We start from the raw sequence: 13691 nt of genomic DNA, 5'->3' as shown, positions 1-13691 counted from the left end.
TTATTAAAATGAAACGCAATATACATAAAAAATAGACTTGTATTACAATGAATACGTATATCACATATACGGGGAAAATAAACGAAAATAATCCAATATCTGGATGAGCCATAATCCAGTCGGATATTTAAGCTTCCACTATTTTGACAAATACATGATTTGTTAAAGAAGGCTTTAAGAGGCTAAGCAAAAGAGTAACTATCATCCACGATGTGTGTACCTGGGGTAACTTTATGGAACATGAATTATTGTCATTTATGGTTGAAAGAGAAAGGGAGGTTAAATTTTCACGTATATTAAATGATTTGAGTATATACTTTATATCCATTTCTTCATACATCCATAAACTTATTCATACCTAGTTTTTTATATGAATTTCTATGATATCTTGGCTGCATATTATATGGTATAGCATTTTCACAAAGAAACTATTTTCAATCAACGAAATTGCAAAGAAGGTAATTTCAATCAACGAAATTTCCACACACTAAATCAGTAAGTTATCTACGCTTCTTTTATTTATTTAATGAATTCTTCTGGGTGCATGTTTGATAATAAAAATTACTTTATATACGAGATTTTTTCAATAGTTTTAAATCTTACTTTTTTAAAATTTAAAAGTTTGAACAGAATTTTTTTATACGTAACTGCTGAACCAATGGAAGAAACAATCAATCTGATTGACAATGGATCAATTTGCATATTTTTTACCTTTACACAAAAAATGATGTATTTCGGTGAATTTGATTTCATGATTTATAAAAATATTAAGTACAAAATTGTCAATACCTGTATTTAAAAAAAATCCATAAATTTTAGATTTAAAGCAAATATTTTCAAATTTTTTACTTGAAGACAAAACTTCTTGAGACAGTTTGCTTAAGATAGAGCAAATGAAGTATGTACAAAATTTCATATTTCTGGCTTATAAAGAAATGTAGATATGAATCATGAATCTTAAATAAAAATTAATCATGAATATTATGTAAAGTAAGACTTCTCATGAATCTTATGTAAAGTAATCTTCATGATTAACCATGAATCTTAAAATGTAAAGAAATGTAGATATGAATCATCTTCTTATATATAAGAAATCATGGAAAAAATACATTCCATGTTAAAAGGGTCAAAAGATTTCCACTGTCAGTTTTCAACGAATTCATAGTATATCTTGCTTTTACATAATCCTAATATATTATTGCTTGCATAATCCTAATATACACTCACGTTTGTGAAAATTGCAACACCATGAAAGACTTACGCGAGTGAGCTGAAATTTTCAGGAAATGCAAAGTAGCGCATGATATGCAAATGATTAGAATTGCAAATCCGTAGCGCATGCGTATGCTGAGCAGCGCCCTCTGAACGGCTGATGGATCCGAATAAATAGACGGCTGTAGCGAGGCGTGTATGGTTATCGGTGGTTATCTGCTAGTGGTAAACGTTAACTCAATCTGTACTTATGCCTCGTCGACGAAAGAGAGCGAGATTTGAACAACTTACAGAGTTTGAACGAGGGAGAATCATCGGCCTTCGTGAAGCTGGATTGTCGTATCGTGCAGTAGCCTCTCGTGTGCAGCGTAACAGCAGCACAGTGATGCGCGTTTGGAAGCAGTGGACGGACAAGTGTCGGACAACTCGGAAATCCGGGAGTGGACCCCGAAATGTGACGTCAGCTCGTGATGATAGACACCTGGTCCGCATGGCGCGGATGGACCGTACAGCTTCCTCTAGACAATTGGCAGCACTGTGGTCAATAGCTACAGGTGTTTCATTGTGTGCTTCATCAATTCGTAGACGTCTGCTGCAGTGTGGACTGCGCGCACGGACTCCTTTATACAGGATCCCCCTAACGCACGACCATCGCCTCCTGCGGCTACAATGGGCCAATCAGCATAGAGACTGGCGTGCTGATTGGCAGCATGTCGTGTTTTCTGACGAATCCCGCTTTAATTTGTGGTACCATGATGGCCGCATTCGTGTCAGACGCTATGCCGGTGAACGCCACCTTCCGGAGTGCATTATCGAACGCCACAGTGGACGAACACCCGGAGTTATGGTCTGGGGCGCCATAGTATATCATAGACGATCTCAATTGCTACGAATTGTGGGCAATCTGAACAGCAACCGGTATATCCGTGAAGTTCTACAGCCCGAAGCTGTTCCCTTCCTTCAAAGCTTGCCAGGCGCTGTATTTCAACAGGACAATGCCCGCCCTCATACTGCTCGGATTGTTAAATCCTTCTTTGCAGCGCAGCAGGTACAGCTTCTTCCTTGGCCTGCGTGTTCCCCGGATATGTCGCCAATTGAACATGTGTGGGATGTCATTGGTCGGCGTCTTGCTCGTGATCCTCGTCCTGTTGCGTCTGCAGACGAACTTTGGGTACGCGTACAAACGATATGGAATGCTCTTCCTCAGTCAGACATTCAAACTTTGTTTGACTCCATGCCACGTCGTGTAGCAGCACTTATTGCGGCGCGTGGTGGCCACACAAAATACTGATTCTGATCTCTTGTTCTTGTTTGTTTGCTTTGAACATTTAATCATTTATTTGTACCACTACCACTCAACTGTGTATTAAATTGCATTCAATTATGACGATTCCTTCTTGGTGTTGCAATTTTCACAAACGTGAGTGTATTATAAGGAAACCAATACAGAATAACTGAAAAATGGATTTAATTTGCCTCATAAATGAAATTTTCCAACACATTACCTAAATAAAAATACAAATCAAACTTATATTGGTTTCATTTAAAATGCATTAATTGCAAAATAATTATAAGTAAAGAATTTAGATGCTTGTTCTTTAAATTCAGATTAACTAATTCATGGGAATGATATCTGAATCCAACTCAGGTACACACAGAATTTCGTCAACGATCTATCAAAACAGCACTGTGTCTGTCATGGCACGAAGTGCATTATGCAAATATTGAAGATAGATAAATACAAATATAAAAGAAATACACTCGGCGTTTCTTTCATTTATAGACGCATACACTTTTCGAGAGCATTTGCGCTAAAGCCACTTCGGAGAAAAAATATTTAAAAACAGCATATCTTTAGCATTCCCGATAAGCAGTATTAACTGAAGATTAAAATATTTTATTCCCTATAGGGTTGCCACAGCTCGCTTTGAAATCGTTAAATTTTCTAATAGAAAATTCGTTAAAGTTTTACAAAATATGATCATTTGCATAAAACGCGATACTAAAAACACCTTCTAGTAGTAAATATTAGATAGGAAACGAGAATAGACAGTAAAGCATGTTCAAACTTAAATTAGAAACTTAAAATAACCTTTGCATGCTGATTAAATTTAATTTTTTGTATGGAAACATTTGAGTTTTATTTCATACTAAAAAACTGAAATTACTTTTTTGCCAACCCGATATATTCAAACCAAACTAAAACATATAAATTATCTCAAAACTAAGACAATAGTACTGGAATCTATGAATTCTGGTTTTGATATAGTATATACATATGAAAAGTTTAAAACTGTTAATTTATAATATATTCAAGAAAGATAACATTCTAGAAAATTTTCTGAAATTTAAATATTCGTCCCCAAATTTGATTGATATAAATTTGTCAGTTTGCGTGCTTTTTAAACTATGAGTATAAATTAAATTTCTTCAAGAGCATCAGAAATGCGAAAACAAATAAACAAATATAATAATAAGCAATAAAACATAAATAATTAAATTAAATACAACTCAAAATAGCAAATAAAAAACATCAAAGTAAAGGCAATTAGAGGAGTAATAAATTTAACTAATACATCCTAAAATTAAATGAAATGAAAAACACCGGAAAGCTAACAAAATAAATAATAACAAGACGTAATATGTTGAGGATGAAAGGAAGATTTTGAATAGGACTTTTCCCTGTCATATGAAATTGCTTCTTTATCTTGGCATTTAATTCGTTTAAAACCTTCTTAACCATATAGTAGGGCCTATAAATATCACACTTCTTAAAGAAATAACATTTCGAAATGCGCAGTTTTTTCTTCCGGGCACTAAGCTTTTCCACGTATTTTATTGTTCCAAGAGAAAGTGAGGCATATATTCAGTAGATAGCATTCAATAATACTTTTACTAACTTCTAAAAGAAATGCAACATTTTAATAGAATGTTTTGTTTGTATTGCGATCCAGTTACTCAACAAAGTACAGGAATGTTCGAGTTCCGCCTTGACGTTCAAAAACTGATGATGAGCACTGATCAGATGAGCTCCGACTGAATTTAAGCACGGAAAAACACAGTGTCTTACTAGACAGCCTTTCGAAAGGTTATAATTCATGCTACACACAGAAGTATCCTCGAAAACACTTGTTTAGTTAGTTTGTTTCGCTGCGAACTTCGAATTTCCAATATTTCTTTTTTATTTCGAATTAACATAGTAATTATTTTTTACATTACATTTCTAACAACCGCCTGCGCCGGAAATCGAATCACGGACCTCTGAAATACCGGCTCAGTGTGCTCACCCCGAAGGCACGCTAGGAAGGCTGGAGAAATACCTTATATTCCTCCCCTTTTAAAGGGCGACTGGTGTTTTTAGGGGACCCAATTGCAAAATCCTCGGTGTGGAGAATCCTCATCCAACACCCTTTTAGTTCGGGCGCCACTGTAGAGACATTAGGTATTTTTGGAAGATAAAAAATTAGCAAACGCCTTCGCGAGGAATCGAACCACGTACCTCTGGAATACCGGGCCAGCGTGCAGAACCACTACACCACGAAGGCACGCCAAGAAGGTGGGAGATATACCTTATAGCATAAAAGAAGATTATGCAAAGGCGATTGAATCAAGAGCATATTAAAACCTAAGCAAAACATTTTAACGAAGTTGAATGCATATTATTTGAAAATTGTTGATGCGAAAGTAAGCAAGAAAGACACCAAGAGATTGCTTGTTATTCGTTCTGTAACTGAAGGTTATATATAAAACAATTAAACAATGCACATGAGCTAAGATTTTTAGGAGCAAATTATCCTTGGTGAGTTAGATTAAATCTTAGCTTTTTATTAGGCTTGTAATAAATCCAGCAATTACAAGGTGTCTTCGCAACTCTTCAGAAAAGTCTTAAACACGTGTCTTAGACTTTTTCAAACTTTGAAGAGCTTTCTTAGTGCTTAAATATTTTTCACAGTTTATTTTATGTTTTCTTTTGCAACTATAAAACAAATTCACCTTAATTCTCTTCCAGAAATACATTATTTGAATAATTATAGTTTTAAAGAACGAAATTTAACTGATTATTAATGAATCTTTGGTGCATGATTAAAACCATCATTAGTTATTTCATTTCTTTGCAATAATTGCAACTTCTTCACGATACTCGTGAAAAGAAAATCCGAAAAAATACAATGCTTTATAAAAGTCATTAAATGCATCATAGTTGCGAGGCAAGTTTGGCAAATGTATTTTTAAAGATAGAGTTTTCATCCTAATTGCTCATTCTTTCTGTAGACAACAAACTATTCATTTACAAAAACATCTTGCGTCCCATGATATGTTATGCCGCTTTGGATGGACGTACTCAAGTCACATTAATTGAAAATAATTGTAGACTTCACAAAATATTTTTCTCTGACAAATACACAGTAAACTTTGGTATATTCGTAACAATATTAAATAAATGAAGTGATGAATATTGTGCAGTTTAGAAATACACCCTAAGCTAGTTAAGAAAATAATTGAAAAATCGTCCTTAATTAAGTTATTAACAATGATGATTACGATATAGAGAATTTATATACGAATTTATGATTCGAATTAAAAAAAATTCCCCTCTCCTCTCTCTTGTGTTTTCATTCGTCCTTTACAATGCTCTTCTTTGCAAATGTTTTAAGCCCACAGTTTTCGTCTCATGTGCGTTGTTCCCAAGCCGTTTATCGTTTTTCAGTGCGCAATTTGCGCAGGAAAAAAGTGGATTTTGCTATTCGAAAACTTCAAAATGTTTTCACTGTCATCGTAACCTTGAAAGCTCTATTGTTTTAAATCATCAAAATCTCGAGTGCATATATTCAAATAATAATCTCTGAAATTTCATTTCAAATGGTTGAGCGGATAGGCCATTAGGGGTTCATATATCGTAGAAGTTTTTTATGACCACACTACACATGATGCTCATAATATAAAACATCTTACAGAGGTTCTTAATGCATATATGAACTAAAGATAGCAATTATTAGTTGTTTTGCTTTGTTCTATTACTTATGTCTACTATCAAGATGTAAACCCTGTGAAACTTCTAATGTTTTGAAATTCAGAACTTACTGTAATGGACATTCTTTGAACTGACGGTGTTCAAAAAAATTATTCGACAGAGATAGTGCCCTCGTGTACAGGCACCCTGGTGACTGCTTGACTTGGCTTATTTAATTACGGCAAAGCACACTAGGGCTATCTGCCTAAGGGGATGGATGCCTTCGTGGAGGACTTTCTAAGGGAACTGGCTCGTATACACGTTACACATGGGGAAAACCACGAAAACGCCCATGCATCCAGCCCGTTCGCGGGATTCGAACCTCGGACCGAACTACCAGTGTTCAGTGACTTTACCGCTCGGCCGCTGGTGGGCCCCTGATGACTGCACAACTTGCATATGAAACTTGAAACGTATTTTGTTAACAGTATAAGGTATTTCTCCCACCTTCTTCTTGGCATGCCTTCATGGTGTGGTGGTCTGCACGCCGGGCGCGTATTCCAGAGGTCCGAGGTTCGATTCCCGGCGAAGGCGTTGCTAATTTTTCAATCTCTCTTGCATGTTTCCAAATATACCTAATGTCTCTACAACAGGATATATATGGATATAATTACGTGATCATTTTAAAACAGACGCATATATACGTTTTTCTTAATAATCGTTGATTGAAAACATTAAAATAGGGAATTTGAGTAATCAGCCATATGGTTTTATTATTACGCGTGCTTCATTGCTGTTTAAAACTGACACTGAACGATTAATAATGATCAAGGGCTACATATTATACGTGTTAAGTAAACAAGCTAGTAAATATCAGTATTGCGCGTATCAAATACTCTCTAACAGGGCACGGCCTTTTCGCTACCTATTTTTATGAAATGTCCAACACATAGATGAATAGTTGTACGGAAAGGAGAGACCCTAATCATTATATATTCAGTTGCAGTCTGGCAAAGGGTCACTACATTAGACGTCCACTAACAAATATGAAAGCTAAGTGCTGAGACGCGATTTCACTGCAAGGACTATTTTTCTTTAATCTTTGATTATCATCTCCACTTATTAAGGGATGCGGGTGCTTTGTAATGTTGGACACAACCCGAAAGTTTCTTATAGTACTTCACAAGGCCATCCAGTTTTCTAAATTGTAGAGGTTGCAGGTCAGCCTCAAATAGGACAATTTCTGAAGGACAGCTATGCCTCAGACCACTAATGATACGCGCAACGCTTAATTGGACTTTTTCTAATTGCTTCAGGTTGGTAACAGAAGCACAGCAGTAAATTTGAAATTCAAACTGAAGAATAACCCGGATGAACGCCGAATACGTGGTCTTAGGGTAGTATCAGTTCCTCAGTCCCTGCCTACGATCTATTTAAAAATATTAGCTGTTTTCCACTTTTCAAAACAATATGCTCAGTATGTTTGTGACTTGTAAACTCAGGGGCAAAAATGAACCCCATGTAATGACAGATGAAGGAATGATACTGGATATATTTTTGGTAAGCTTTAATTACTTCATATCTATAATTGCGAAGATTTACAAAAAGAATTAAATTTAAAGGGATAAAATTGACTATAAGTAGGGCATATACTCACGTGAAGGTAAGAACAGAACGCACGCAGCAATAGTTGCTGACAGGATTACTGCGACTACTAGAAATATCAGCCCCTTCTTTTTGCTGCATCTCACTTTCATTTGGAACTTGGGGAATAGTATTTTGGAACGCTTTCTGAAAAAGAAATATTCACAGGTTTTTAAAGAAGTGATACACACACACACATATATATATATTATACAATCTTGGATAATAAATTGTAAATCCTTATGTGTAATCCTTATGTGTGCTCTCGTACAGCTAGCAAGCAGAAGAACCGCTTTTCGAATCTCTTTGGAGAGACGGTTAAGTTTCAATTTTTCTCGCTCCCAAAAGTATAATAGCATTCTTAAAATGTGACTCATTAAGTTCTCATTACTTAAATTTGATCAATTTTGGCCTAGTGCCTCCCTCTTGTTGTCCTTTAGAGAACGAAGAAAGATCGCATTCTCCAAACATGCTCTTGAGGAGTAAGTATTTACCACGGTCAGTTAGCATGTAGAAGATCCGTGATTTGAATCCCGATATAGATCCAGTTATTCATGTTTCTTTTGAAAACCTAAAACGAACTTCTAATACCAGTACCTAGCAACCAAACAACCGTATGCGCAATGCAAGTCGGTTTTCAAGCACAGTTTTCAGTTATAAGTGATTCTGGTTTCTGAAGAACTGGTTTCATTCCACAAAATCATCTTGTTATCTTCCAGTGGAATATTTAGACACACAATCAATTCTCTGATGCACCTTGCTATCTCTCTAGCATGGTCGAACAGGGATGAGACACCTGAGCACTAATGAGGCCTGGCTGTATAAGCGCTTTCGTGGTTTTTCTCATGTGTCTCATGAATGCAAGCCAGTTTTCATCAGAACGAGCGTCCACTGAGAAGATTGCATACTTCGCAATACGCGACTAGCACCAGACTAATCTCTCCAGTTATCCACATCCCATCTGAGTTATGAATCTTCTGAAAACGTTTATAAGGTATTTCTCCCACCTTCTTAGCGTGCCTTCACGGTGTAGTGGTTCTGTACGCTGGGCCGGTATTTCAGAGGTCTGTGGTTCGATTCCCGCGGAAGGCGGTTGCTAATTTTTCATCCTGTTTGCTTCCAAAAAAAAAAAAAAAAAAAAAGACCTAATGTCTCTACAGTGGCGCCGGAACTAAACGGGTGTTGGATGAGGTTTCTCCACACCCAGGATTTGGCGATTGGGTCCCCTGAAAACCCCAGTCGCCCTTTAAAAGGGAGTATTATATATACCCCTTAAAAGGGAATATTATATAAGGTATTTCTCTCCCCTTCTTAGCTTGCTTTCGTGGTGTAGTGGTTCTGCATGCTGAGCCGGTATTCCAGAGGTCCGTGGTTCGATTCCCAGCAAAGGTGGTTGCTAATTTTTCATCCTGCCTGCTTCCAAAAAATACCTAATGTCTCTACACCTTGTTACTCTTCTGTCAAGCATATAAACTTCGAATGAACATTTCTTTTTGTAGTATGAAAGTGTGGAATCAGGAACAAAAAAGCTCTCGTTAACATTTGAACAGTTTAACACATTTTTTTAACAAACTTATAGCACTAGTTTTTATGAAACCAAAGTATTTATATGGTTCACTGTTTAGTTTGATAAACTTTCATTTCTTCTTTTTTTTTAATATAGTGTAAAAGGATTCAAAAATATTTGACAAAAATGTAGAGATTGATAAAAGGGACCGAAATAAATAGATTTTATGATGAAACGTGTGTCCGGAAATGGGACAGTAAAGGGTGCTGATGAAAGGTAGATAAAAGCATTTTTCTGGCCTAATTCTTCACTGATCGTGCGAAACTCACCCACATGCATTTTATTTATGCGGTTCTGCTAAAACAACAGCTCCTCAGAAGAGATGTAGCGAACGATTCTCGAATACCTTCTTTGAATAGCTGTTTCGTTTCCATCCTCAATCCCATTGACAAAATGCATGTCGACAAGCTCCCCGTTCGTATAGCGATGCTTACCACAAGAAATTTAAACAGAAATGACGTTTCATGCCAGCAAAATGATTCTACTTACCGCTCAACAGCTCCCTGTATCACTACAACGAGCCATTTTACTGTTAAATTTGCTTAATTCTGTTCCTCTACCTGTTTGCATTTTTGCTAGTTATCTTTTAATCACCTTGTTTAAAAAAATTTCCATAACTTTATTAATGTATAGAAAATACTCTACATCAAGAACTATAGACGATACGCAATCATTTTTTTTTTTTTTTTTTTGAATTCGTAATAAAACAAAACACTCGAGTCCCCGAATTTTTTATATTATTGTATAGTAATTAGAAAAAATTTCACTAAATATTTTTAAGTTAAATAAGTTTGAAATCTGCGTCTAGTGAAAAACAAATCTGAAAATATATATTTTTGAAAACTACAGTACTGATTTAAGAAAACACAAATGCTATTTAATAAAAAGTACATAATCAAAACACCCGAATCTTGAGATTCGTTTTTCAATGTAAACTAATAAAATGGTATCCGGACATAATCCCGACAGTCGAAATCCCGACAAGCCAGAATCCAGACAGACGGAATCCCGACAAGCCAAAATCCCGACAAGCCAAAATCCCGACAGGGTCGAAATCCCGACAAACCAAAATCCCGACAGGGTCGAAATCCCGACAAGCCAAAATCCCGACAGGGTCGAAATCCCGACAAGCCAAAATCCCGACAGGGTCGAAATCCCGATTGTCCAATATCCCGACAGGGTCAAAATACCGACACGGGCGAAATCCCAATAAGGCCTAATGACCCCTTAACATACTTCCACAGCTGCAACTAGTATATGCTTTGATGACTAGCAAATCTGAAGAAAATTAAAAAAGATTATTCCAAGATTTAATTGATTTCGCTGAAGAAATTAATATTGAACTGAGGCCATCTAGAATCATTAGTGATCTAGAAAAGGCAGCTATAAATGCTCCGCGCACTCAAAATGCTGTCGAGGATTGGCACAGAAGATGGGAGACCTTAATTGGACGGGATATGTTGGCGTTTATAACATCATAGAAGGATTTCAAAAAGAACAGGAGCATGTGGAATACTAAGTTGAATGCATTCTTCGCGGAGAACAACAACCAAAACGTAGGAAGGTAGATGATGACAGAGAAAGGAGAATTATGACTGTTGTGGACGATCGTGATAATCGACCTGTGATGGAATATCTTCGTGCTATCGCTCACGATGTGTCACTGTAAATATGTCGTTCGCACGTGTAAGTGATGTTTTCTTTTTCTTAATAAAAAGAATTTTATAAATCTTCATTTCAAATTTTAACGGTCATTTCAATTTATTAAAAATTATTTTAAGTAATGACATAATTTTTATGATTTTTTGATTTAAACTTTTAATTAGTAATATGTAATAGTTAGTTAAAAATTGTATTTTATTAAGCTAAATTGAGTGTTTGTATTTAGATATTAACTCGGGATTCTGGCTTGTCGGGATTATGACGCAGACCCTAATAAAATATGTACGTATGAGTAACATTTGTTCTTTTTTTCCCTATTATTTTTTTAAATCAAAAGAAATGAAAAATGGGAAAAATTATTTCAAGAGTTAACATGGATTGAATGCAAATGCGAAATGCTCAATTCTCGCGAGAAAATTAACATTGTGGTATTCAGATCCGCTATAGGATGATATTGGTCATCAATACGAACCGAAATCGCAACAGTCTCACCTTTTTTTTTTTTTTTTAAAGAACACTAAAAATGAACTTAAATAAAATTAATTTTTCCAACATTTTAGATTGAAAAGTTTGAAGTTTTTACCCCTCAAATCTTCAAACTTTTCAATTTGTTTTAGGATTCAAAACATCCGAATGACAAAACTTAAAAGCGATAATTCGAATGTTTGAATTTTTTACAAGATTTGAGAATTTAAATATCATAATTTAAATATCCTACCCTTAGTTTATTGGTTAGGATTCCAAAGCTTATTACGACTAAAAAAGTAAGAATATTCGAAGTTTCGAATATTTTGCAAAATTCGAGGATTTGAATATTCCATTTTAACCTTAAAGGATAGCTAAAACAGAGAATAAGCTACAATTTCAATATTAGTAGAAAGGGATTTTCCTGATTAAAGAATATAATATAGATAAACCAAAACATGGAACGCTGAATTTTTTCCAGAACATTATAAAGATAAACCAAAACATGGAACGCTGAATTTTTTCCAGAACATTATAAGTATGGCACTCACGGCCGCTATGAGGCAATACCAGTGATTCAGGGCAAATGAGATTACACGATTCACGTTCATTTAGGAAAAGACGTTTAATGGGTGTAAGTTAAGATTCAAAAGCGCAAACATTCATTTTTTTTTTTAAATAATGGGATGTCGGGATTCAAAAAAACGTTATTCGGCTGAAACGTGTATATTCCTGCAAGACAGTCCCAAGCTCTTACCGTTAACAGTTCTTTTAAGTAATTTATTTGCAGCTTAAAATCAGTTGAGGATACAGCGATTACATTTAATGACAACATTCAGACATCTAAAAATGGAACAAAACAAAGGACTACTACGGAAGCAAATAACTAAAAGGTTAAGTAAGATGAGATCTTCGCTGGCCTTGCTTTTTCATTTAGAAGTAAGAATGAGGGTCATTTTAATGAGACCGCTGCTTCATTTAGTTCTAAATAATACAAGAAGATTGGTTCTTCAAAGTCATAAATATTCTAATCACTTTGTTCGAGACTTTGCTTAGTCCCTTCAGGCGGTTCAAAAATAAAAAAATAAAAATAAATCCTAATTATTTTTTTTAATTTCTTATTTTGCTCTTTCATTTATTCTACATCGTTAAACGAAACTGTTTTACCCCCCCCCAGTGAGTTTATTTTTCTATACACTATGTATTCTGGTGTATAGAAAATTCCATACACAGATGCACAAAATTTATTTTTCGATGATTTCAAAAAGCTACATTGTAGAGACATTGGGTTATTTTTGATGCTCAGAAGTGAAAAATGAGCAATGCCCTCGCCGGGACTCGACCCTGAACCTTCCGAATACACGCTCAGTGTGCTAACCGTTACACCCCGAAGGCCTGCTGAAAAAAGAAGGCGTGACCTATTATGACCATAAGATCAACTTGTTTGGTTAGGAGGGTCGGGCTAGGCCTACTTCTGGTATCTTATATACTCCCCCTTTTAAAGGGCCACTGGGGATTAGGGGATCCAATCGCAAAATTCTGGTGGTGAAAAATCATCACCTACCACCGTTTTAGTTCGGGCGCCACTGTAGAGAAATTAGAGCAGTGCCCTCGCCGTGACTCGAACGTGAACCTCTCGAATACTCGCCGAGCGTGCTAACCATTACACCACGAAGGCACATGAAGGCATGCTGAAAGGAGGGAGAAAATAACTTACAACATGTCAGCGCACATCTACGAAAATGACAACTAGAGTGTTAGTTCGGCTTTTATAATGCAGTTCTATAATCCGAGCGTTAGCAATTTGCTATAAAGTGTAAAACTGTTAGCATTTACATAATGTTAAAATTAATGGCAATACACTACAAAATATAACACTAATAGTTGCTTGGTAATGTATTCTTTGTTATGTAAAACTATTAGCTTTCAGTTACAAAGTATAAAACTATTAGCATTTACTAAATGTTAAAACTAATAGCCTTATGTAATGTTATTTCGTTACATCAGCGTTATAGTGTTACATTTTATAATATACTTCTTTGTAATGCACTTACAAATAAGAATAGAAGAGGTTTGTACCGAGAAATAGGATTCTTATTTTTTTTTTTTTTTTTTTTTTTTTTTTTTTCAATACCTTTTCTTAGACTCGAATAATTCGTTGGTGGACATTAAATGAACGTTTGAGTTCGA

At 35.5% G+C, this 13691-nt stretch overlaps 1 protein-coding gene across 2 annotated transcripts in view; it reads right to left on the bottom strand.

The window, feature by feature from the left end:
- Positions 1–13691, bottom strand: part of LOC118185419 (membrane metallo-endopeptidase-like 1) — a 101339-nt gene that overhangs the window by 81531 nt on the left and 6117 nt on the right. For both annotated transcript variants that reach the window (XM_035355257.2, XM_035355267.2), the window contains exon 2: positions 7821–7954. In XM_035355257.2, coding sequence (XP_035211148.1) covers positions 7821–7920 — 100 coding nt within the window. In that variant the 5' untranslated portion in view covers positions 7921–7954. The remainder of the gene's footprint in view (positions 1–7820; positions 7955–13691) is intronic.

This window comes from Stegodyphus dumicola, chromosome 1, assembly GCF_044657685.1.
Source record: "Stegodyphus dumicola isolate Sdum_Otavi_A_Nest chromosome 1, ASM4465768v1".
Classification (NCBI taxonomy): domain Eukaryota; kingdom Metazoa; phylum Arthropoda; class Arachnida; order Araneae; family Eresidae; genus Stegodyphus; species Stegodyphus dumicola.
Note: the sequence above shows the minus strand (reverse complement) of the source record. Positions and strands in the feature narration are given on the sequence as shown.